The sequence below is a fragment of the Mytilus edulis genome, chromosome 12, assembly GCF_963676685.1.
Source record: "Mytilus edulis chromosome 12, xbMytEdul2.2, whole genome shotgun sequence".
Classification (NCBI taxonomy): domain Eukaryota; kingdom Metazoa; phylum Mollusca; class Bivalvia; order Mytilida; family Mytilidae; genus Mytilus; species Mytilus edulis.
The window spans coordinates 10,099,874-10,127,242 of NC_092355.1; the positions used below are offsets into that span (position 1 = coordinate 10,099,874).

Genomic DNA, 27,369 nt, shown 5'->3' on the forward strand with positions numbered 1-27,369 from the left:
TCATACGGTATTGAATTTCAAGGAGTCCTTCTGATAATTTTGAGTTATAAGATTGTTTGTCTATTTCATCACAGAGTAGTTTTTTGTATGAAGTTCCTTCTGGTGTTTTTTTTTATTTTACAGTTTCCACTTATGATTTTAACTGTTGTGCTTTTTCTACTTGCACGTGAGCTGAGCTATTTGTAACTGAACGGTTCCAAATTTTGTGCTGTTTTTATATTGATAGATTATATTGATAGATGTGTGAGGATGGTTGCATGACCAGGATGATGAAAGAAAGTCCTTTTTGAATCCTAATTTCTTGCAGTTAATTTCTTGCCTTATTCTTCGACCGTCAAGTTTTATCAATAGTTTATCATGTCACGGTTGTTTGGTCAGTTTTAAGGACTTTATTTCGTCTTGCTTGCAGATATTGACTTGATAATTGTTATATTGTTTACACCATGACAAGACAATTAATTTTTGATTGGTAGTGGACTATGACATAAAAAATTGATGATGAATACCATTTTTTTCTATATTGCAAACTAAACTCAACTTTAAGAGATTGCTTATTTTTAAAGATTAATAATATAAATCCTGATTTTACAAATTATCAACCATTTTTAAAGCTAAAACAACTTTTAAATCCTAAATCTGAGCTTTTGACAGAAATTGGTGACTTTGTAAAGCAATCTTTAGAATTGTGAAAATGAGGTCCATGTCCATCAAAGGTTACATTAATTACCATTTATAACTATGTTTTTTTTTATGTTTATATTTGTAATTCTTCACTGTCTGTATTAAATGTTGTATTTGTGTTTGCTTGACCCATATGGGTGTATTTTGCAAATAAAATTAATTACTATGACACGGGTATTGTTCTTCTCATATATTTCATGATGGTATAATACTAAACCCCTAACAGGAGAGATTGTGTCTGATATTGATATGACGAAGACATAATCTTTCAATCAGTTTAATTGAGGCCTGGAGCTGGCATGTCAGTTACTGCTAGTAGTCTGTTGTTATTTATGTATTATTGTCATTTTGTTTATTTTCTCAGTTTTGTTTTATATTCTGACATCGGACTCGGACTTCTCTTAATCTGAGTTTTACTGTGCGTATTAGTGCGTTTGATTTTGGCTAGAGGTATAGTGGGAGGGTTGAGATCTCAAAACACATGCTCAATCTGTAGGAAGGCATCACAGCAATTAAATGTATTAAAACGTTAAGGCTCAGTTTTGGATAGCCTTAGTAATTTACTTTTATTCTTAGTAATTTTATGTTTTGCCCTTTGGCGCCGGCATGGCATTTTTGCACTGAGAAAAAATCCAAAAAACTAGAAAAGGTGCATGAAAGAGCACTCCGTTTTGTATATGAGGATTTTACCAGCTCCTACGAGGACCTCTGACTTAAATTTAAGGTGCCCTTTGCGGATCAGACGGATAAGAACAATGGCTATAGAAACTTTTAAAATTACAAACAATATATATAGCTCCTGAGTGCTTACAAAATTTGGTGAATGTCAGATAAAAAAATCTGAAATTATTTCAGGTATGTAAATATTCTTGAAATTCCACAGCATTACGGTAAAAAAATCGATCGTTCAAATTTGCTGCTGCTACTTTATGGAACAGCCTTCCAAACCATTTCAGGACTGTCAAAAATAGTTTTTCACATTTTAAAAGTCTTGTTCAGTCCTGGAACGGTTTGGGATATCGCTGTTCTGCTTGCAGATAATTCTTGAGCTGTTTATTATTTATGTTGCTTTTGGTTGCTCTGGTCTAGCATGTTTTTAATTCATCCGAAAATTTGTTGCTTATTTTTATTGCATGCTATGTATGTGAGATTTAAACAAGTTTGATCAACTTTGTATTACATGTTGTTTTATATGTCAAAATGCACTGTTTTTATGTTATTTATATATTTTTATATTCGGTCAAAAGCTCCTTAGAGCTTGTGTTGCTTATTTGTTCTGATGCCGAATCAAAATAAAGTTTTCCGAGTTATCTTATTTTATCTTATTAATTATGCATAGATTACTGATAGTTGTCAGTTTATTTTCGATTTATGATTTTGACTGTCCCTTTGGTATCTTTCGTCCCTCTTTTATAGTTTAAGTAGAGTGATAGCTACAATTTTTATTTTTCCATCTTTTTATTTCTTTATAATTCAACTCCATGACATTGGCCATATAAAAATAGAGACCCCTGATTTTCTTTTTGGAAGTAATGATTTTTTTAAATTCCGGAAATGTTTTCATCTCCGCAACCGATATGGTATGGTTACATCGTAACTTCCTGTGATCTTTCTTTTTCCGGTTTGAAACTCCATCATGGGTATGCCAAAAATTATTAAACACTTAAATCCTACTATATCTCAACCATCGGGAATAAATAGAGACATAGACTCATTTAAAAAGAAAGTCATGTTTGTTTGCAATTTCGATAACACGATTTTGAAAGACCTGACGTTTTTTTAAACCTTAAATTACCTGAAGAAACTTGTATTGGGTTACCCTACAGGCACGTTTGGTTTGGTTTCATTTTAAAATGTTCATAGTTCATTGCTAGCCCTGACATTATAAACAGAAGAGTTAAAAGTTATATTTGTGCACGAAATGAACTCCCTATTTGGTTGAAACTCGTGAATGTTCACTCGGTGACACGAAATTTTAATTCCCATGATACATGTATTGAATAGTTTTGTAAATTGCGATTTTAAGTTATTTGAAGGTATATTAGCTATCACTGTTTGCTAGTTTGCGTAATTACTAGCTATGCATAGTTTCTCGAAATTTTGAATTGCCGGATAATTTATCATTATATATGTTATGGCATTTTGTATAGGGACCACTGGGGACCTTATTTGGCATTTGGAAATTAAATTGTCTTGTATAGATCTGAAAATTGGATCTCTTATTTTCTGTATTACACTTTGTACATGTAGGTCCCAAATGAGCCATTTTCACATTACAAATAAAATTGTTACAATATTATGACAAGTCACAGGGCAAGTCAACTGTTTTGGTAGAAGACGTATGAACTCCCCCCGTTTTGACAGACAAGCTGGGGATGTTGGAGCTTGTCCCATATCAAAAAGTAGATATTTGCCTACCCTAAATGGATGAGTCACTTCGTTGCTTCTGGACCCGACTAACTTATATAATATGCATATAATATCAGGCCTCACTAACATATTTTCTCATATATGAATTTTTTTACAGAGACCCATTGATTCCTCTATTTTAATTTTATTTTAAAAAATTGTCACATGTCGAGAAAAAGCATCCATGCATAATGGAATCTGATTTATGCAATCGACCCTGGTTCAATGTGAATTCATTTATCTAACACCTCGTTCAATTACGATCCAAATAAGTTAAATGGCTGAGTGTATTCTGTGATTGTTTTTATGGTTGCTGAAATTACCTTAGAAATTTGCTTTCTTCAGTTTAGAGGCTGTGAAGTCTGTCATAACTTGACAATAAGCAGTACTAGTGCATCCATTTTGGACAGGCAAATATCCACTTTTTGATATGGGATGAGGTCTGATGTCCAAGGGCCATTGGACTATAAAGGATGAGAAAATGAAAACTATTTGTGTCAGAAAGTAAAATTTTAATTGTCTTTCCCATGTGAAAGTACATTTTCAAAACAATTCTGATTTTATTCTTTCGAAAAGTGAAAGTTCTCTTCTCATTAAAAAAAACCCCAGTAGGTTTCTTTGTTTTATGCATATACCCATTGTGGATACAGTCTGCACTGTTAAGCCACTGGCACTAGTACGATGCCTCCAACTAGTAAATATTGATTCAGACTAGTGAGAATTTTCAAAATTTAATATAGTCATATAGGTCCAAGTTTTGATATTTAGTTTCCAGACTTGTAGATGAAAGATTTTTGGTGCAGACGGAATAATGAATGAAAAAATTCTTAACCCAAAATTTTTATTACTCTTCAGTGGGAAAGCCACGGATCGATTCTGCGCCTCCTTCCATATGACGTAACGGCCAAAAAATCAAGGGCGACAATCGCGATTTTTCATAGAGGGCGACAGTATCGCGCCATCGCGGCAATTTGTTTACATCGTGTACGTGTGATTTTTCGCGAAATTTATCATTAAAGACAATTAAACTTGTGTCATTTCATCATCAATTAGTTATATAGGTAAGTTTTACAGGTGACCATGCTATTTTTTCTTCTTAGAAGATTTTATTTTACTAGAAACGAACATCTGAAAATGGCAAGTGACGTTGTAATTTGGAAGATAAAAATATGGCGGGTGTTTTCCCCTTCTGAAAATAACTGACACATTTGCATCCTATTGGCTATTTAAATATAACATGACCAAAAATAGTATCTATGATGATAGGAGTCCCTAAATATTTGCATAAATACCCATCACTCCGTGTCAAATTGTAACTGAGGCTGCGAAAAGGAAGCACATAAATCGACGCCATTTTTCAACAGATTAAGGTTTCTGAGCTCACGAAATCCTAGTATTATTACTTTTAATGGTTAGTAGAAAAATATGAATACTATCCATAACATAATTTATTGATCTGATCGGGTTATGGCTACATGTTTGCCTCTTTTCGATTCTGAAATCCAGTAAATTTCCGTAGACCACATGTAAATAAACGCCCCTTTTCCAGCGGTGAGACTTCAATTTGAATAAAACTTCAATTTTTGCATGTCAATGTTAGCATTTAAATTTTAATTAAATTTTGACAGTTGTGTAAAGCATTTGTGCTGATTTGTTTGGTTGTCTAGAATCGTAAAAAGGTTAACATTTTAATTTTTGAACCCAAAAAGTGTGACGAAAAACACAAAAAACAAACAATAAAAACAAAGGAAAAAAATAACTATCCCCAGGATAAAGGGGGGTTCCAACTATATGTCCCCATTCAAATGCATTGATCGTCCCCAAAAAAGAGAGATTCCAATCCCTTGAACCCTATCCCTGGATCTGCCACTAGGAACTAGGAACTATGACATATAAAGAATTAGAGAATTACTTAAGGAACAAGAATAGAGAAAATTTACCATGAAATAAGGAAAAAATAGAGCAAATGACATGCTAGTCCAAATAATTATGAAGTCTGACAAGACTACTTTTTTTCTGGGACGACTTCCTATGCATCCCAGAAAAAAATCTAAATATTCCTAGCAGCAACTACAGTTTGTAAGCCAGAGGTCTGGTCAAAATCATTTTAAACTATTTATGTGCTAATTTATATATTGAGGAAAGAGAAATTATGGACAAAAAGTATAAAAAAAATAGAGACAAATGAACTTAAGGATTAAATGATAAAGAAATGCAGAACACCCCATCCAGACCCTTGTCTATGTGAACAACAGTACTATTATTTTTGCTGAATAGTGCATATGGGCATGTAAAATATCTTTTAAAGATTTCAGGTATATGAAATATTCACCAGTAGGAAAGTTTAAATTCTGTCCCTCCTTCCATGCTAAAAAAAATTATGTGATTTATTGTTGAATTTTATTGCCACCTTCAGTATTGGCTAGGTGTTGTGGTCAGGTTTTATTGGCATTGGATACATTTATTATCAATTACTGGTATGAAGAATTAAAGATATGAATGATTGAATGAAAAGTTATCTTTTAAATAACAGATACCTGTAAGATAATTTAATGTTGCATATTACGTAACGTTATACTTTATTTAAACATTATTTATATCTATTAAAAAGGTTGATATGTTATTATGGTGATGAATTTTAGATACTAAGTAAATAAATTTATAAGTAGAAAATTTCTCCAAACATCTGTTGGTGTGTATAATTATTACCTTTTCTAGAGGACCTTTTTCGGAACGTCTGGATTGGGTATTTTTTAGCTCAGAATTTCGGAATTGATCCTTCAGATTCCAGTATTTCCTTTCAACAATTTTTTTTAAATTGGGAACTCAGAAGATGATGATGATCATGTTTTTGTCAGTAGACAATTAAAATATATTATAATTTACCAAACATATAGCAACTCTAGAGAAGTTTGAAATTAAATTCATTTGATAATATCATCTGCATAAATTATATATTTTCAGATAACAATAGGAATAAGAAGAGCAGGATTTCTATATTGAGGATTTACATGTATGGGACAGAGGACTATTTGACTTGATTTTACTTTAAAAAACTTTTTAATTTTAACAATAGTTCTCCTTAATTGTTTTAAATACTTTTTACATACTTTTCATTTTAACATTTTTTTTATGACTTTGTATTTATTCATTATTTAATAAACTTTTATTACTAAACATTTTTATATTTTCAAATATACATACAATGTGAAACACTCAACCATTTTATATTGATAACGTGGGGTAAATGTACACGAGACAATATGCTGTTGCAATACAATATTACTTAATGTCATTGAAAAAACTGAGATTCATTGATGCAAAGCTAGCATATTCATAGGGGCTGGCCCCCCTTTCATAGGAAAAAATTGGTTGATTAAATAGGGAATCACTGGAGTGGGCCCCTCTTAAGTTAGTCAGCAGCAACAGCAACCCCCCCCCCCCCCTCCCATAGAAAAGTTCTGGATCTGTCACTGGTATCAGACATATACATGTATGTACTGTAGTATTTGAGACATAAGAAAAATAAAAGATATAAAAAGTTAAAATGATGGTCTTTTATTCTTTATAAGGTTTGAATGACTTAAATGGAAAGTTTCTAGAATTGTTCACTTCTAGACGTAGTGAGGTCTCTCAAGTGGCCAATCATGACATGACCTTTCACTGTTTTGTTTTCATGTAGATTTCAAAGTGTGGTAACCCCTGCACCTAAATAAATCATTTTCAGTAGATACATATCTCTTTTTTCAGACTTTTTGATGAAAAGTTTAAACTAATATACAAATTAGAAAAAAGAAAACTGATCAACTTGAACCCACAATACATAATTGATCTCAGGTGCTCTTGAAGAGTAAGCAGATCCTGCTCCTTGTGTAGTATTATGAATGAGATTTCTATGTGCCCTTTTCCTAGATATGCAGACACATGATTTTGCAAATTATTGCAATTGTGTGCTTTTAGAATGGAGTAAAATGTGTGGAAAGGTATTCTATTGCAGAAAAATCAGCACACAGATATAGGAATGGTATGATTCTTAATAAACTATAGATCCTGTGTCCAAGATTTGTTTTCCTGTAGATTGGTGTAAAATAAAAATGTCGGTCAAGCAGTTATATCAATGCAACAAAACAGGATCACCAAAATCAGAGTGAGACATTCATATACCATTTTAAAAGTAGACCTTGGAAGTGATAGCATTTTGTTAATGCTTTAAATGGTCATATACATGTAGCTCTAACATGTATTAAGAATTTGGTGTACTAGGCATTTGGCATTCCTATTGAATGTTAATCTCAAGTTCTCAAGAGTTAAATATGCCCCAGGGCCCAGACACACTCAAACATGAATAGTTAGTCACAGTGTATATCAGGTTGCTTGATAAGCTTGGTAAGGACAGACATTTATAAACATGTGTGAGTGTTAACTTCCCACTTGCCTAGTATTTTTTATATAAACAAGAACAAAATATGAAAATTATTGATGCATCAGTAGTAGGCAGGCAATATTTGTTGATTGGTACATGTACTTTTTAAAATTGACAAGTTGAAACATTTCAGATTTATAATAATTTACAGAATCAAAGAATGACTGTAACCATTACCCTAAACATTGGTTTAAAACAAAGACTACCTGAGTGCTTACACTTTGCACTTTTACATGCTTATTCAGACAACAACTTTTGCCTAACTGAATTTGTTTTGTTGAAAAAGGGGGGTAGGTCTACTTCCAGACAATGGAAGTTATTTATATGGACAAATTCGTTCATAGATTAAACCAGTTTCAATGTACTACATAAATCTCGCCCATAAATCTGTTATACAACAGCAGCATAATTAAATAACTACAGAAAATGTGATACGAGGAGTTTGAGCAACTTGTAAACATCAACAAATGACGGTGTCAAGCCTTCCACCACTCAACATTTTAAGTAAAATATATTTAAAATCCTGAAAACATCATCACCCTTCGTTGTCTCAATCAATTTTGTGCTAAGAATCTGTAAAATATGACATAATTTGCTTGATTTTGCACCAAAATAACTCCCAAAACGTCTGAAAAATGTTGAATTTTGACCTCCGGTTGAAGTATTTATTATGTAAACAAGACTCAGAGTGACGGGGAATCCTGTACATAGTCATGTGCCCATATGTTTCTAGGTCACATTTATTTATATCTCGACCAATGAAAAGCTTTAGGATGCATTTGTGTCAGTTGTTTGTAGTCGTGGGGATTACCCGCGGTTTTTTGGAAATCAACGGAGGTAGTCTTTTGGTTTATCATATTTCAGTAACGGAGCACTTATTTGAATACCGAATTTGGCAGTCGTGTGACAAAATCTATTCTAATGAGAAAATAACCTCAAATACTGATGGATGATACGTTGTTTTAATAGATTTATTGACTGAAGCACAGGCTACGTTTTTGTTTACACGCTGGTTACAGCGCCACCTCAAAAATTTTAGATTATGTCCCCTTTCCCGCGGGATCACCGGAAGTAGCTCTTCAATGTCACTGGCTTTCCCACTGCTTAGATGGTCTTGTGTATGAATTGATATTTCTAATACTTGAATATCTTTGATTAACTAGGTATCTCTCGTGATAAATGGCACAAGAGGAGGAAGACTGGAGGTCGTATGACCCAGATGAGAAAAAAGAGGAAGTTTGAATTGGGACGTCCTCCAGCAAACACAAAAGTAAGATATGGTAACAAAAACACACCATGAACTAAGATTGAGGAAGATCCTCAAAAAAGAGGGACGAAAGATACCAGAGGGACAGTCAAACTCTTAGATCGAAAATAAACTGACTACGCCATGGCTAAAAATGAAAAAGATATAACACAAACAATAGTACTCATGACACAACATAGTCTGAAATGTCATCTGAATAAAGTTTATGGTTATCAAAGTTTGTTTTTCTAAGGCCATTATCTTTGTATTCAGTTTCATATATGAAACATGGTGTTCATTGAAGAATGTTCCAATTACATTCATTTGCACCATGACAGTTATCATGATGAAAAAAAAAATTCTGTTTTTCAGCACTAAATTGAAACCTGATTTAAAGAATAATACTCTTGTCCCATAAATGTGGATAAAACCAATTTATGCAGATTTTATCCTTTCTAATGACAAAAAGAATGTTTAATCAGTAAGATTTCTTGTGATTATATATGAAGAACATATTTAATAAAAGAAAGGAAAAAAAACCTATTCAAAGCCGTATTTTGGCTGCAGTTATTTCATATCAGAACTTAAAATCTTGAAAGGTAGTGGCGGAACCTGCCAAAATAAACCTTCAGACCCTAATCTACTGTTCCCCAGCTATTCTAAAGGAAGTCCAATAGCCATTATTCAGTTCGCATCAAAAAAATTCAAACCACAAGTCTAAAGACAAACATTTAAACAAATGTTACACACGTCTTACTACATTTAGTTCAGATCAAATTTTACAATGCTGTGGAATCAATGGTATCAATTATAATCCCAAGTTTTTTTTATTCTTGCATGTTTTCTCTTGTTTATTTTCTTTTTTCTAAGAGGTAATAATAATGTTTTTCAGCTTGGAACACAGAGAATACATACAGTAAGAACAATGGGTGGAAATAAGAAATACAGAGCATTACGTTTGGATCAAGGCAACTTCTCATGGGGATCTGAAGGTACAAAATAATCCATATAGATCCTTGGCTTTCTTCATGGCCTTTTATTAGGATGACATCAAATTTAAAATGTCCGAGAAAGAGCTTGGTCAAAAATATTTTCACTTAATTGCTAGACGAAATATATGTACGGGACCTGGTTGGGTCGAAAAGTAATTTTTGATTGATTATTGATTAAATCATATAAACCCCCCACCCGTTAAATTAATACTTTTAAAGCCATTACTAGTTTCACCACTGTTGGGTTTGCTGTCTCAATAACTTCTCCTTTTATTTCTATCTCAAGTTTAAATGTCACAATGATGTCAATTATAATCCCAGCTCGCTTCGAGTCAAAAGACGATGATGATTATTATTTCTGAGTGACAAGTAATTCACCTTTCAAGGGAGTCACAACAAAAATAAGTATTGTATGTTACTTTCACAGCATACCATCAACACAAGAAAAAATGAAGAAGTACAGAGAGTTTTATGCACCAGTGTCGTCAACTCTTACAGGAATATTACCCATTTCAAATGTTTTCTTCAGATTTAAAGTGACAGAATCCACTATTTTTATTTTTCTACTCACATGAACACAAACTCCATCGATTGATAATTTAAACAAGTGCCCTGATCCCAGTTGTGTGCAAAATGTGGAATCAGAATTCTTCAAACCTCATTTTAAAAGATGGCCCATCTTAATCGGTCACTTTTCATAATTCACAGCAAATGGTTCTTGATACTGTTAAGTGCTGTCTCAATATATAACTTCTATTATTTATAATTACTTTGAAGTTTTAATGTCACAATGATGTCACTTATAATCCCAGCTCGCTTCGAGTCAATAGACTTTGATGATTATTATTTCTGAGTGACATGAAAGGTCCATTCCAACCAGGTAATCCCAGCAAAAATAAGTGGTGTATGTTACTGAAACAGCATACCATCAACACATGAAAAAAACCAGATATAAAGAAAATTATCAACTTATTTCTACAGGAATACTATCTACTCAAATGTTTTCTTCAGAATAGGAGAGTCGGAAATATCCAGTTTTATTTGTCTACTCGCATGAACAACAACTCAACCGATTGAAAATTGAAACGATATGCCCTGATCCCAGTCACATGCAAAATGTTTTTTTTTTTTTATTGGAACCTCATTTTAAAGATGGTCTCTCTAAAGCGGCTACCTTTGATAATTCCCACAAACAATTCTTGGAGTCTGGCAGTTTCATATGTTTCACCACTGTTAGGTTACTGTCTAACTTCTCCATTTATTTATATCTTAAGTTTAAATATCACAATGATGTCAATTATAATCCCAGCTCGCTTCGAGTCAATAGACTTTGATGATTATTATTTCTGAGTGATAAGTAATTCACTTTACCCTGAGAGTCACAGCTAAAATATGTGGTATACATCAATGAAACAGCAACACATTTTAATACTAAATAGATATAAAGATGTGGTAAGAGTGCCAATGAGACAGCTATCCATCCAAGTCACAATTTATAAAAGAAAAACGATTATAGGTCAAAGTAACTTAAGTAATGCCAATTTCAATATTTTTGTGAGCTTTTGTTTTTCTCGATTACAATTGGAATTTTCAAACATTGCAAATGTGCAAAGAAAAGTGGAATCATGTTTGGAAATAAGGAAAGGCCTCAGTTGAGTTGAATATATTTTTACTGTAAATGTTTCATCACTGTTGCAATCCCAATAATTTTTCCTTTTATTTTGTTTAAAGTTGAGATGTCACAATGATGTCAATTATAATCCCAGCTCGCTTCGAGTCAATAGACTTTGATGATTATTATTTCTGAGTGACGGGAATGATTCCCTTTTTCAGAAAGACAAAGCAAAAATATTCAGGCTTAAATTAAAATATTGTTTGTTTGCCCTTTACCGACCGACCCTATAAATTAGTTCCGCCTGAAAATCTTTTATTTGTGTTTACAAACAAGATTTTATTTTATTTTATTTTTTGTTCCTACCAAAATTCTTATATTTGTATTTCCCGCTCAAAACTTTTTTACCGGAGTTCTCGGGTTTTATCTTTCCCGTATAAGGTCTAGTCCGTTTGGTATCACGTGAGCGTTTGACATAAATGAACACTTGCATTTGGAGTTTCAAAGCATTTGTTTGAAATCAATGTTGAAAGCTTTGAAATCATGATTTAATGAACGTTACTCTGTATCTTTATACTTGAAGAGCAGGGTTCATTAAAACAAAATTCGTCCAATACTAAATTACCAACGTGTGTACAAAATATTTTGTAAACAGACTTTGTATCCTATGTAGGGATGGCGTTTGGTGGTCCATAGATTAGGATGATTATGTTAACGATGCCTTCGACCAGCATTGATATATTCTGATTTATATCTGAACCAAAAGTCTGTAAAGGGGAGAATATTTGGCAGTAAAATCGCCAAGTTTTTTCCATACAGATCATTTATAAATGCGATGTAAAATACGTGACAAAGTCAATTGAGTTTCAAGGATGTAGCATTTTTATTGAAAACACAGGCACACACGAAAATTTAAACACTCTAGGGACTTTTCTACTAGTAATGTTCAATGTATATCTGCCCGGATATATTTTACCAGGACAAACTTATCTCTTACAGAAAAACTTTAGGTCTATAGGTAAGCGTACAAGGTACATAGTACAGAATATTAGTGCAAGTAAAAACTCTTCAAAATTCCAGGTATGTAAACGTTTAAAATATGCAGCACAGCCCTACATTTTGATATTTGAACAAAAATTGTAGTGCATATGAATTAAATTCACATTCTACATGATATTTTTTTTTTCTTCAAAACTTGGGACTATTATACTAATAGTCCCAGAAACTTATTAGCAAAAACATACTTTAACAAAAGCAATACAGACAAAAATGACATCATGCAGATTTTGTATCTATAAAATAAAATATTATACCAACCTGCCTACCCATTACCAAAATGTACCGAGCTAAGTTATTTTTTGGGAAAGAAAAATAAAATATTTTACCTACCTACCTACCCTGTTTCAAAACATAGGGTCGGAAAAGGGCAAACAAACAATATTTTAATTTAGGCCTCATGGTGTACTGAAATGAAACAACATAACACAAACACATAATTACTTATAAAATCAAGACAATTTCATGCAACACTGACTTTTGGTCAAGATTAATAATTACTTGATACACTGTAGATGTGTTTAGGAACAATCATATACTGTTACACAGGCAATGTTTTCACTGTTTTTTTTGTTTTTCATGATGTCAATACTAGTGTTTTGAAAAGAGGATTGCCATTTACCGAATAAATAATTTATATGTTTCTCCAATGTTGGGTGCTGCCTCGATAACTCTTGTTATTTCTATCAAGTTTAAATGTCACAATGATGTCACTTATAATCCCAGCTCGCTTCGAGTCAATAGACGATGATGATTATTATTTCTGAGTGACAATTAATATACTTTTCCGAGAGAGTTGGTAGAACTACATGTATGACAGTATGTGTGGTATATCTTAATTACACAGCATATCACCAGCACACACTAAACCAAGAAATCACCAGAATATTGTGGAGCTGTCCGGACATCTCATATTCATGTTGTACGCAAATGAAACAAAAAACCATCACCACAAAAATAATCTAAACATCAACACAATTTCATGCCACAGTGACTTTCATGTTAAGATCAATAATTACTAGATATATGTCCTGTTTCAGCAACCGTTAACATGTACTGTAAAAGACCCTGATTTCACTAGCTATAGGTTTTGTTTTTCATGATGTAGAAAACTGAGGATGGCCATTCACTGTATGAATGATTTTATGTTTCTCCAATATTGGGTGCTGTCTTGATAACTGGTGTTATTTCTATCTCGAGTTTAAATGTCACAATGATGTAATTTATAATCCCAGCTCGCTTCGAGTCAATAGACGATGATGATTATTATTTCTGAGTGACAGGTAATTTAACTTAGAGAGTTGGTAGAAATATGTGTGGTGTACGGAAATGAAATGGCATATTCCAAGCACACAAAAAAATCCAGAAATCAACAGAATGTCATGTATTAGTGTTGGCAATTGTTCAAAATGCATAAATCACTCTAGAAAAGAAGAAAAAAAATTAGTCTAAAGGAAAATTAATTATCTATATATAACAATAGACTCGAATTATTTTTGTTCTATGAAAACAAGAAATTTAAAATTCCATATTATCATTTTAGCTATTGCAAGAAAGACCCGTATTATTGATGTTCTATACAATGCCAGTAACAACGAGTTGGTGAGAACTAAAACTCTAGTGAAGAGTGCCGTTGTCTCTATAGATGCTACACCATTCAGACAGTGGTATGAAGCTCACTATGCTAAACCTCTTGGTAGAAAGAAGAATGTTAAACTGGTTTGTATATTGTACAGATGATATTTACTGATCCATAAATCATTATCCACTGCAGAATTTCAAACACTAGTCAAATCAGTTTTAACCCATACCTAACATAGAGCTAGTTTGCACAAAAATCCTTCCGAATACTGTAGATTCAGAAATTATCGTGTGCATTTATTTTTGAGATTTTGTCATTTCAGACTTAAATGCGATTTTAATTTTTAGTTTTGAGATAAATATTTCAAAATGCGACTCTAGATTATTGCGTTTACAACTCTCAATTTTTGCTACAATAAAAACCTTGCTATAATTTCTGAATTTTCAGTACTAGTCTCAAAAAAAAATACTCTTGACATTTTTCTTGTGCCAAAAAAAAGTGTTGCAAAAACACCAGTGCCAATACAGAAAAGGACATATTATCATCTATCACACATTTGATAAATGCTTAAATGAGTAAATTTAAATTGGTCTGGAGTAGGGGAAAATGGTGACATAAATTTGACAAGGGTTGAAAGGGGTAAGTCGTAACAAACAGTAGATTGAATTCAGTATCAATGATGATTAAATCTAACACCATCTTTCGGCTGAGTCCTGATGGATTATATTATATCTGATGATACTGTGTGACATACAAGTTGAGCAGGGTTTGAGATATTGGTCAGACATGCATTTGGCCAGGATTTGAGGGGTAAAATGGGGCCTATAGTATAAGCAAGTGTTCAATGTGTTAGATGGGGCAAAATGGGGCCTATAGTTTAAGCAAGTGTTCAATGTGTTAGATGTGACATAGTTTGAAGTTCAAATGGTGATCTGAAGTATTACAATGGTTTAATTATGAGGTTTGGCTAGCCATAAAACCAGGTTTAGCCCACAATTTTATTTCTTAAAATGTCCTATACCAAGTCCGGAATATGGCAGTTGCTATTGAATAGTTCGTTCCTACACTACAGCTCAGGTGGATTTTGCTTTGTCCACAGTGGGAGTGGGCACCGGGTGGGCAAAACTTCTAGCTTGTCCACTCTGCCCACCCATAGGAGTGGGCATACAATTACTTTTGTTGAATCAAAAGACTTGCAAGTACAATCAATTAAAAAAAGCAGATAGGCATTTGTAATCACTATTTTTACAAAAAAAGAGATAGCTAGGGTGGGCACGGGTGGACTGCCCATGGTGGGCCGGTGGAAAAAGCAAAATCCACCCGGACTGTTGTGTATGTATGCTGCTTTGTTTGTTGCACTTCAGTGTTTCTCTTGTTTTCCTCTTTCAGTTGATGTGTATCTCTCAATCGATTTATGACTTTTGAACAGTGGTTTACTACTGATGCCTTACAATGCAGTTTGTCAAGTTGACAACTATTTATCACTTATAGATAAAATTAAAAATTAGTGTTAACAGTAGTTTGAATTTAGTATCTGTCTATCAATGATGATTAAAATTAACACCATCTTTCGGCTGAGTCCTGATGGATTAATTTATATCTGATGGTACTGGGTGACATTATCGTGAGGTAAAATTGGTGACATAACATTGGACAAGGATTGAGGTTGAATGGTGACATGAGGTTTAACAGTTTAATAACAGTTGAAATGGGAACATAATGTTGGACAAGAATTGAGGTTTAAATGGTGACATGAAGTGTGACAAGGGTATATGGGATAAATGCAAAATGGTGACATGAAGTGTGACAAGGGTTTGGGGTTCAAATGTTGACAGATTTACAAGGGTTAATAGGGGTAAAGGAAGGAAAGAAATAAGTTGGCAAGGGTTTAAAGGTTGGGGATTTATAGGGTTGGCATACAGTTCGATATTGATTACAGGAATAAGGTAGTGCCCCTAAAAAAAATGTGATAAAAAGTTGATTCAGTATCAGTGATGATTAAAACTAACACCATCTTTCGGCTGAGTCCTGATGGATTATTTTATATCTGATGGTACTGAGTGCAATTATCACATTATGTTGAAAAAGTGTATTACATGTAGGTTTGAATAGTTATACAATGTTGACTAGGATTGAAGTTTAACTGATGACATGATGTGTGACGAGGGTTCAAGTGGTGACATATGACATAGAGTTAAACTTAAGGGTTTAAATGGTGACAAATTGATGAAGAATAATAGAGGTAAGGAAAGAAATAGTTTGACAAGGGTTTAAACGTTAAGGGTTGGCATAAAGTGACATTGATTCCAGGTAGTGCCCAGTGATAAACAGTTGATTCAGTATCAGTGATGATTAAATCTAACACCATCTTTCGGCTGAGTCCTGATGGATTATTTTATATCTGATGATACTGTGTGACGTATCTTTTGAAAAGTGTTTGAGGTTTAAAATGACATAATGATGGCCATGGACAGTCTTGAGGTTTAAATAGTGACATGACAGGGGTGTAAGTGGTGACATACTGTTTAAAAAGAGTTTGGGGTTTAAATGGTGACAGATTGACAAAAGTTACAAAAGTTTAACAGGAACACCTCTGAAAGGATGGGGTAGTAGGAATAAGAAGTGAAATTAATGTTACAAGGGTTATAGGGATAAATTCAGACAAATGCAGTTTGAATTCAGTATCAATGATGATTGAAACTAACACCATCTTTCGGCTGAGTCCTGATGGATTATTTTATATCTGATGGTAGTCGAAACATTGTCCTGACTTGATCTAAAACCAATCCCTGAAATAAATCAGAACATTTGGTTTGTCTGTAAATGAATTAAACCATTTCACATAAACTTAATATAGTTTAAAGAGTAAAGCAGACCTGTCATATGCTATACAAAGTCAGAACCTCAAGTGTAACTGCATAAATGCACAATGAATGAATTAATTTTTATTTCCTCGGATGTATATGAAGATTTTGCATACAAAGAGAAAATAAGTAATCATTTACACAATAAACATGATAAACAAAATATACATTCAGGGCATTCAATAACTTTTCAGTGAACAGGCTGTTTACTATTTTGAAGCGGCTGAACCAAAAGGGGGGGTCAGGTGGGGCTTGCCCCCCCTGAAATTTTTTTTGACCTTACATTGAAAATGGTGCACTCTGAGGCATTTTCAAACTATTTACAAATGCATGACAAATGGGGTTTCATAGGAATGATATCTGTTTTTTTAGATTGTAAGGTCAATCTTGTGATATTGCGTATTAAAATACGACAAATAAAAATATTTCAAAAATAATCTTGTTGTATTACCAGATTTTGCGAGAAATAAGAAAGCAATGGAGGGTCAGCATTAACCATTCATACCAAGAAACAACATAAATACAAGAAAATATAAACTATCCAAACATATAGCCGACTTTATGGCATGGAGTTTTCTCATTGTTGAAGGCCATAGGGTTGCCTATATTTGATACATCCACTTTATTTGAACTTTAGTAGATAGTTGTCTCAATGGCAATCATACCACTCCTCCTTTTTTATATGAAACACAAGCTGCCATTGTCTGTTCATGTGCTTAGAAAGACCAGGCTAGGGTAAGCAAAACTTCCAACTTAAACCCTTACAATTTCACCCTATATCTAGCATATTCAGAATATGCTGCACATAATTAGAAATATTTGTCAAAAAAAATCACCATAAAGGGTAGATATTATTAGTGTTTTACTAGGAAATTTTGCTTACCCTGGCCATGTTGGGCACATATACACACAGTGACAACTAATTTTAATGTAGACAAACATATTGTGACATAGTCAAGACTTGAGAGGCAATGAAAACAAATTAGATTTGTTAGATTTTTTTTCAGCACTTCAATCAAAACACAAGTATCAGAGAGTCACATTGTCATAGTCAAACTCATCAGAGTCTTCACTTTCATTGTCATCTTCCTCACTGTCATAGTCAGCATCATCTTGGAAGCCAGTTAGATTGAGCAGCTTTAAAATGTGTGACATTTTTGACCTCACCCGTCCCATTTCTTCTTCATCGTTTTCGTTCAAATTGGCTTGGACACCTGCATCCGCAGTTTCCATCACTTCTGCAGGAGCAGTTGTCACGACTTTAGCAACTGCAAGGCCCTTAAGTTTTCTCCTTGGTTTTGACTTGTACCAATTGTCAACACAATTATTGACCAGCTCTGTTGCCTCTTTCACTGGAGGTCCATTTATAGATACCTGTAGCAATCCTGAAAGCATGTTATCTTTTAATGTACTTCTTAGACGTGTCTTGATACGCTTCACTGCCGAAGCTCCACGTTCAGGCCAGGCATTGCTGACTGGCAAGGATAGTATAATTGCAGCTATGTGGGATAATCTTGGGAAAATATACCCTTTGTCTGATGGATTTCGTAAGTTCAGTAATCTTTTTAAGACAACGTCTGTTGTCTTTTTCTCCTGGCCTGCTTCAAGTACATCTTTTTTAAGCCTTAAAATATGGTACTTGAAGCTCATCCATTCAGCCGAAAGTTCATTCTTTGCCTCCTCATCTCCAGCTAAAAAGTGTGAGCCCAAATCATCTATCTTTTCATCTCCATAATGCTTAAATGTTGGTTCTATTTTATCTGGAAGGAGACAAGGATCAAACACACTAAAAGCAGCCAAAATTGGTGCTGCCTCATCAAATCTTTCATCCAAGTTGTTTATTAAGGCTTCAACATACTTGGCCATCTTTCCTGTTGCTTCCTTTAACTGAGCCTCAGTGGGTGTTAACTCTAAAAATCCAAGTCTTTCAATACCTCCGGTTTCTTTGATAATTGCTGTTTTTACTTTTTCTGTCAAATTACTGTCTTTAAGTGCATCTTTAGCTTCCAGGATGCAAGGTTGTATGCATGCATAATTGATTGTTCCAGCTTGAAAGGTTTTGCTCAGTTTTGCAAGAATTGGCAAGATTTCTTTAAGAATGAAAATGCTTGTAACAAATCTTACATTTTTCATCTTTTTTAAAAGGCCTGTGGCAACAACATCTTTCTCAAGCAATGACAAGCATTGCATTATTGATGGAAAGTCATCATAACATCCCTGAACTGCTGCATTAAATGACAGCCATCTGGTTGAGCATGCCTTTTTTACTTTGTGGACAATTGAGATCCTTGAAGTTTTTGGTAGTTGTTCATTGCATTTTGCCATTTCCATCTGGACTCTAACCAAGGTTGCAGTCCGTTTAGGAGAATCTTCAAAAAATTTCCAAAGATATCGAAGTATGTCTGATGTGTCAGCTACAAATTTGCAGTCTTTGTTTGAATCTGTACATGCCAGCGCTAGTCGATGACATATGCAGTGGACTGACACAACTGTTGGATGTTCCTTTTTAATTCTAGCAGCAAGTCCATTCTTTTTGCCTGTCATGGTGCTGGCTCCATCAGTTACAAGTCCACACAAATTGCTTCCATTTATATCTTTTATACAGTCCTTTAGTACTTGGTGAAGAGTTGCACTGTCAGCTGATACAGAATTAGAAAGGACATCACGTGATTCCAAAAAGTTAACAACAGGGCTGCCAAATTCGTCAAGGTACTGGATGAAAACCACCATTTGACATTTAACTGATATATCTGTTACTTCATCAACTAAAATACTGAATACAGGTGAATTATTCACTTTATCTACTATCTTCTTTCTTAATGTGTCTCCAATCAATAAGAAAATTTCCTGCAAAGAACCTTGAGATCTGTGATCAAAAAACTTCATGGAATCAAGTCCAGACTGTTCAATTAATGAAATGAGGGATACAAACTTCTTATTTGGTAGTTCTTCCTTCATAAGCCAATATGCAGCGAGGAAAGCTTTTTTCTGAACATCTTCTCCAACTCTTTCTTTCTCTGTGATTTCTTTATGGAAAAATGACACCCTTCTTGTCATTTCAGTTGCTATGGCTTCCTTGTGATTAGCAGACTTTGCATGGTCATCAACTGCTTGTTTTTTTAATCGCTTGGCTCCTGTTACATAATGGTTTTTTCCAGATGTTAGAATATTGTGCACCTTGCAGAGAAGACAAAACATTCCAACTCCCTCCTCATAAATGAGCCACCAATACCCAGAAGACTCACAGTATGACATTTCTCTACTCAACCATTGATGTTGAAATTTGTCTCGTATACCTTTCTGTGCGTCTTGGTCATTTTTGCTGATATTAACACAGCCTCTTTCTAAGCACAATTGGTGGTTATGAAGAAAATCTAGTCTATCATCATGAAAACAGTTTTTAATAATTGGAATCACATCAGATTGAACACGTCTTAAATTTTTTTTGACTTCAGTGTGTTTGATGTCAGAACTTTGGTATGATGATGAGATTTGTGAGCCAGTTGTAGTTGAACAAGTTGAAGATGTGGAACATGTGGTTGAAGAGATTGGTGTTGAACAAGTGATTGAAGTGGTTGAAGTGGTTTCATTTTTACCATGTTCTTCATCAGTACCAACTGTAATTTGATCTGAAATGGAGAATGATATATATTAATTTTAATTTATATAAAATGATTAATCTTAATTTAATATAATTGTGTTTTAAATAAGGACATAATTCTGAAGAAAAAAACAGTCACAAAGTAGAATTTTATAGTGTAAAATTTATAGCAAGAGGGTATGATTATTATATGTACACTTAAGAAGATGCATCTACAAGTCAAATATTAATAAAATCTCATGTATGCCCTTCTTTCACTACAGGATATTGACCATAACTAAAACGTACGGCAGACATATGGACATTGTTGGACATCTTATAAAAGATATAATGGAGACATGTTTTTCTATATAAAAAAGTGGACATGTAAAAGCTCTGTGTTGAAGGCCCTACTCATATACATCTTCTTATATTTATGTTAATACCTATACATATATGTCACCTGCAAATGTGACGATTTCAAGTTTTGAGAAAAGGAATATTATTTTCACGTGTTCTGTTTCAATAAAAACATGCATACCTGGCCGGGAAAGGACATATATGAGGGGGGTAGGTCCTTTATCAGGACTCCGGGATCGGGTATTTTTAAGCCCGGGATTTCGGGATTGAATTTTTTTTTTTCAATTTCGGGACCTCGGGATTTCGTGATTTTAAGCCCGGGATTTCGGGATCTGGTGTTTTTAAGCTCGGGATTTCGGGATCAGGACCTCTTCTACCCCCTCTCATATATGCTGAAGTGGGAAAATTTCCACCTTCTTCTTAGCCAGCACTTTTAACCAAGGCTTCCGATTAAGATCAGTCTATGTAAAAAATATATGGCAGGACCCATTCTAATGTTGGTACTTTTTTCCACGAGTGGGCTAATGATCAGCAAGGGGGAAAATATAACTGGAAAAAAAATAAGAGAGCCTTTTCCTTAGCCTGGACATTTACCCTCTTTCCTGCTTTCTCAGTAAAACTTTAGGAGAAAGGTCCAACTATAATTAAAAAATGAAAAGCATTCCTCCTATCATAGGTGATTTTTTTCGGGGTTCGTATGGATAGTAAACCCAGCACATTGTAGTAAAACCCTGGGACTCCAAACATACAAAAAAATTGGGCAGCACCCCTCCTAGCCTAGGCACTTTTTTCAACCCCCCCCTTCCCTCCCCAAGAGTTAAAGGGTGGTAATAATTAATAAATTACTAGTTACATTATATAGAGGGCATAGAAGGCAAGCTTGGGCAGGTCTCATTTATATAAACATGAGACTGTACATACCTTCTTTGAAATTAAATAACTTCACAAAATTTAAAAAGTCTTACCTGTAAATGGTTCCACTGATTTTGACTTTTTACTAATGAAGAAATCGTTTATCTTTGTTCTTTTCATTTCATTTCATTTAACATTCAAAAAATTGCCTCCAAAAACTTTTCTATTTTGGTTTCTCATGAGTTATCCATTGATAACGTAGTTTTTATTTCGACGTCTCTCTTGCTTTTACCATTGACAATCTTGATCATTCAGGCGATTGATTGAATAGCGTATTTGAATGATGTAAAACGTATAAGTGACTCCGATTTTATGTAAACTTTCCGACAGACGTGATGGTCCTGTCTGTTGTAAAAAGGCACCTTCTTTATACAATCAAAGAACCCCAAGAGACAAAGGGTTAATAAAAACTTTTTTTATTTTAATCTCTTCAAAAATATTTATTGGTTAAGCATTTGGACCGGCGATTTCCGTCTTTTGAAACGGCGACATTCTGCCGGGTGCCGGCTCTTAATGAAAACCCTGTACATTTATAAATAGACAATGAGAAACACATAATGCACAGATTCTGGTATACACAACAAAAACATGTTTTTATATGCCACCTACGATAGTAGAGGGGAATTATGTTTTCTGGTCTGTGCATTCGTTCGTCTGTCTGTCCTTCCGTCTTTCTTCCCGCTTCAGATTAAAGTTTTTGGTAAAGGTAGTTTTTGATGAAGTTGAAGTCCAATCAACTTTAAACTCAGTACACATGTGCCCTATGATATGATCTTTCTAATTTTATTGCCAAATTAGAGTTTTTACCCCAATTTCACGGTCCACTAAACACAGAAAATGATAGTGTGAGTGGGGCATCCGTGTACTATGGACACATTCTTGTTTCAATCAAAGTCTATTCAAAATTAAACCTGTTTTCAAATAATACATGTCTGAATTTTTAAAACATGGTTTGCTATGTACAATGTAATACATCATTATAGATGAGATTGTATACTGCATCATTAACAGCTCCTAATAGTACTTCAAGAGTCCTATACATATGATCTGAACAAGGTCTAAACTGTCATACATGTATTTTATAGTTTTGTGATCTTTTCTCTATTTCAGACAGAACAAGAAGAAGGTGTTCTTAACAAATTAGACAAAGCCTCCAAGAAACTTGTGAAGAAATACCAGGAAAGACAAAAGATTGCTAAAGTAGAGCAAGGCTTGGATGAACAGTTCAGTGCTAGTCGAGTTATGGGTAGGTACAAATGTAGTATAAATTAAGAGGATTCATATCTGGATGAACATTGTTGTCAAGATGGGGGAAAAAATTCAAATGGTGGCCTAGCCAATATTTTTTGTGGCCCTGTGATGTGCGGTATTATTGAGAAAAGGTTTGGAGAAAATTTGGGGCAAAGCTCAATGTTATTGCTAAGGACTAATGTGCAACATGCATGATGCACAATGCATATTTTTTCAAAATTATACAAATCAAATTTGAGTGATGTCACCTTTACCATTTTGGAGTTACGTCCCTTTATAAAGTTGTATGCAAGCAGGGTTTACATCAGTACTAAGTGATGATAAATTCTAAACCTAGAAAGTGGTGCTAAATGTCGTCTTGACTATAGCATAACCACTTTCTGTGACTTGGTTGTCATAGTTACACTGATAGTACTGATACATTTTCATTTAGTATTTTTTTTTAAATTATGCACATGGGATCAAAGTTAATATGACCCCTTTAGACCAAAAGAAATGGAAAGGTAAAAAAGTTGAAATGTTTAAATATTTTTTATGCCCACGCTGTAAGTTTTACCCTTATTTATCACTAAAGTTTGCTTGAACCAAATGTTATGAAACTTATACACAATACTTATTACCTCAAAACTCCCGATCAGGTACAAATTTGGGTAACGTCTCTTTTAACATTCTTCAGTTTTACATGACTTAATAGTGCTAGTACTCAATATATGTGCATTATATTGTCCAAAACAGTCCATATTTATGTAGCAGAAGCATTCTACTTTTCAATAAATATCTTAACGATTACATATTCCCAATTTTCTATAACTGCTATATTTTGGGGCCAAATAAAGGCAACAGTAGTATACCGCTGTTCAAACTCATAAATCCATGGACAAAAAACAAAATCGGGGTAACAAACTAAAACTGAGGGAAACGCATTAAATATAAGAGGAGAACAACAACACAACGCTACAATGTAACACACACAAATTGGGGTCTTACTGAATCTACTCCTTTGCAAACTTTACGTCGGTTAAAATTTTTATTTAACCAAGTATTATTTAAGATGAATGAAATGTCAGAGAAATCCTCTACACGAGTATTTGACAGATATCCTGTGGAAGGTTGTTGGTTGAGTCCATTCTCTCCAGGCACTCTGGCTTCCAATAAATTAACTAATTTGCAGAGAATCCGTTCATACTGTACCAGATTTTTAGTAGAAACTCCAGAATTAATGTGCATATCTAATTGATGGCTTTAAATGATGATGACTACTTTGACCCCAGGGAGATGTGCTGTAGTCGTTCTGACAGCAGCGTAACTTCTCCCAATGTCTGTTGTCATAGTTACTCTGATACTTATGCCAAAGATTTTCTGTGCTCTTGTGGTTAAACTTGATATTAAAATGTTTGAGGTTGATGTTAAATTAATGTGTGAACATTTCATTTTTTCTTGACATAAAAAGGGAGACAACTTTTACTAATCGCCAGGGACCAAAGGGCAGTGATGCAAGGCCCTATTATCTTCCACTTACTTAATCAGGGGTAACTGCTTTCATTATCAGCTATTCTGACTTTTTATCGTCAACTCTTCTTTTTATCCAAAGGCTTGATTTTAATTATTCTTGGAGAAAATCTAATCTGGAGTTACTCTAAAATTTTCTTGCCCAACCTGACACATATTATGACTAAAGTAAGGCCCCTCTTAGGGGTGTCCAAATAATCACATATAGTCACATAATCATCATTTATTTTTAAACAAATAATCAAAAATTCATTAGATATTTGGTCTCGTAATCTAATCACTATAAAAACAACCATATGATCAAAAATCAGTAGCTAACCATACAAGGGCTAGCCAGCCAGTCAAGGTTGTTAAACACAATCTTTTCATCAAAATTTGACAAACCTGACTACCTTATATGGCTTACACGACCAAAAGAGCTGTGAACTTTTTTTTTTTAAATTTACAAATTGCAATGTCACAATGATGTAATTCATAATCCCAGCTCGCTTCGAGTCAATAGACGATGATGATTATTATTTCTGAGTGACATTTAATACAGTTCATTTTAAGACCACCAGAAACAGTGATTTTGTTTGCCTTTAAATTACTTCAGAAATACAGCTTTATCCCCTTTGAGAAAATTTCCAATTACTAAAAAAAAAAATGGCATAAAATTCCTCACAATACACTTTACACTTTCCCCTATTCATATTCATGTTAATATTTTGATATTATGAAAGCGCTTTTGAGGATGGGGTTTCTGATTAGAATTATCACGGTGTTTCTAACACGTGTGGTTTTCAATGTTATAAGTACCATCATTGTTTCCATTTCTTTCCCCTCCCCAAAAAGTAGCTTTCAGGTTGAAAATGTCTTGGGAACCAAAATATACGTGAAAAAACTGCAAAAAAGACCGTAACGGTCAGCAAAAACCTTTGATGTGCTATAAAAACTTCCCAGTTTCAATAAAAAAAAATATGCACTTTTCCCAAACAGTAAAGCTAGTTTTGAAAAAAAGACAACAATATTACTGAGAAATGACGTTTAATTTAGTATATTTTTGTCTTGGTCAACTGGTCATGTACATGTAGGATCCATCCTTCCAGTCTTGAAGTGGTCTGACTTTCATCAAATTTATGCCAACAAATTATTTGTATAATTCGATATTAGGCTGATCAATTATTTTTCGAAAAGAATTAATTATATGGAAAATTATATTTCAGCCCTCTTGTACATACAAAACCTTTCTAGATTTTTTTGTCAACAATGTCTATGACAAGTTAGAAAATCAGTACCAATCAAATAGTTTACAAAGAGGTATTATCTTGATTTCATAGTTTTATGGAATTTCCATTATAAGCAGTATCGTGTGTACAACTCTATATCAAAGTTCTGTAAACGTAGTGCTGACAAAAAGTACCAATTTTATTCTTTTATTTAATGTCACAATGATGTAATTTATAATCCCAGCTCGCTTCGAGTCAATAGACAATGATGATTATTATTTCTGAGTGACGAGTAATGATGGTTCAGTTAAAATTGACAAATTTGAGGAGATTTGACTAACATTTTGAATTAAGTACTGGTTAATAATTTCAAATGTGCATTTAAATTCTATTTCATGTAATTCTCTCCATAGAGTTTGAATTCCCTTTCTTAATTTCGAAGATGGAGTGGGAGGAGTCTTTGGTCATGGAGTTCTTCATCTCTAAGTCATTGTGCCTTTATATTGAAGTAAAAAAAATGGAACTAAAAACCTAATTACGGTTATTTAGTTTGTCTTCTTCATTCCACATAATTGAATAGATTTTGTTCTTCAGTAAATGTCACAATGATGTCAATTATAATCCCAGCTCGCTTGAGTCAACAGACTATGATGATTATTATTTCTGAGTGATGCAAATTAACACAATGCTTGATAAATATTTCTTCTCCTTTCTCCTTCAAATTCTATTTTCAAATTCTATTTATACTATCACTTTAACTGAATTATTGATATGGTCATAACTAAAAAATATCTGTTCACAAAACTTAGAATTTTTTCAAATACTTGGGCTTTTCTACCTCAGGAATAGATTACCTTAGCTATATTTGGCAAAACTTTCGGGAATTTTGTCCTAAATGTTCATCAACAGCGTACTTTATTTGGCTTTTTAAACTTTTCTGATTCAAGCATCTCTTTTGTAGACGAAATCTAGGTCTGATGCAAATTTACTATCCTGGTATATCTCTGATGAGTTTGTTCAGAATAAGATAAAAGATAAGTTTGTAGACTTAATATCTATGTAGTTACAAAATTTGGGACAGAAATACTAAGAACTTGCCTTTCTTTATTTTTTAGCTAAGCTTTCCTCTCGACCTGGAAAATGTGGAAGGGCTGATGGCTACATCCTAGAAGGAAAAGAACTTGAATTCTACATGAAAAAGATCAAGACCAAGAAGGGCAAATAAACTGTGATGTGTCTGCAGAAATAAAAAAAAATATGATGAATTGATTTTATTTCATTAGGGGGCATTAAGTGCTACCCTTGATAGTATGTCTGTCTGTCAATGTTTTGTTTCCACTCTCCTAATCTAAGTTTGCGTCATACAAGTTATATGAAATTCTTACTCAATATGCTAAGCACCAACACTAGCAGAATTTTGACAGTGAGTCATTTACAGTAAAAGAGATATGCCCTATTCTAACTTAAAAAAGCTGCTTCAATATCTTATTCTTGCGATACTTGACCGAGTTTTGTAATTTGCATAAATAAAAACCTGTCACTAATTTCTGAACAGTATAAATGTATTGTTTGAATCTATATTCATGTTGCCTTCAATTTATCCTTTATCTTGAGATGGGTTACGAATGAATGATGACATGAGTATTCAGATATCTTAAAAGGAGAGAATGTCAACATTGAAAGT

The 27,369-nt window shown here is 33.6% G+C and overlaps 2 protein-coding genes, 1 long non-coding RNA gene and 4 other non-coding genes across 7 annotated transcripts; 6 read left to right on the top strand and 1 right to left on the bottom strand.

Annotated features, from left to right (window-relative positions):
- The first annotated feature begins 2,235 nt into the window (after nt 1-2,235).
- Nucleotides 2,236-26,950, top strand: LOC139497084 (small ribosomal subunit protein eS8-like). Its single transcript, XM_071285141.1, has 6 exons — nt 2,236-2,321; nt 8,677-8,783; nt 9,652-9,751; nt 13,963-14,138; nt 22,828-22,963; nt 26,801-26,950. The coding sequence occupies exons 1-6, from the start codon at nt 2,318-2,320 to the stop codon at nt 26,908-26,910; spliced, it is 633 nt and encodes a 210-aa protein (XP_071141242.1). The 5' UTR covers nt 2,236-2,317; the 3' UTR covers nt 26,911-26,950.
- On the top strand, nt 4,398-6,267 carry LOC139497085 (uncharacterized). Its single transcript, XR_011657675.1, has 2 exons — nt 4,398-4,501; nt 6,055-6,267. It is a non-coding gene; the product is annotated as an uncharacterized lncRNA (long non-coding RNA).
- On the top strand, nt 14,670-14,745 carry LOC139499675 (small nucleolar RNA SNORD51). The gene has a single exon (XR_011658245.1). It is a non-coding gene; the product is annotated as a small nucleolar RNA SNORD51 (small nucleolar RNA).
- On the top strand, nt 15,536-15,613 carry LOC139499676 (small nucleolar RNA SNORD51). Its single transcript, XR_011658246.1, has one exon. It is a non-coding gene; the product is annotated as a small nucleolar RNA SNORD51 (small nucleolar RNA).
- On the top strand, nt 15,985-16,060 carry LOC139499679 (small nucleolar RNA SNORD51). The gene has a single exon (XR_011658248.1). It is a non-coding gene; the product is annotated as a small nucleolar RNA SNORD51 (small nucleolar RNA).
- LOC139499678 (small nucleolar RNA SNORD51) lies at nt 16,339-16,414 on the top strand. Its single transcript, XR_011658247.1, has one exon. It is a non-coding gene; the product is annotated as a small nucleolar RNA SNORD51 (small nucleolar RNA).
- LOC139499235 (zinc finger protein 862-like) lies at nt 17,895-20,509 on the bottom strand. The gene has a single exon (XM_071287909.1). The coding sequence runs from the start codon at nt 20,118-20,120 to the stop codon at nt 17,895-17,897; it is 2,226 nt and encodes a 741-aa protein (XP_071144010.1). The 5' UTR covers nt 20,121-20,509.
- Nucleotides 26,951-27,369: the final 419 nt, after the last annotated feature.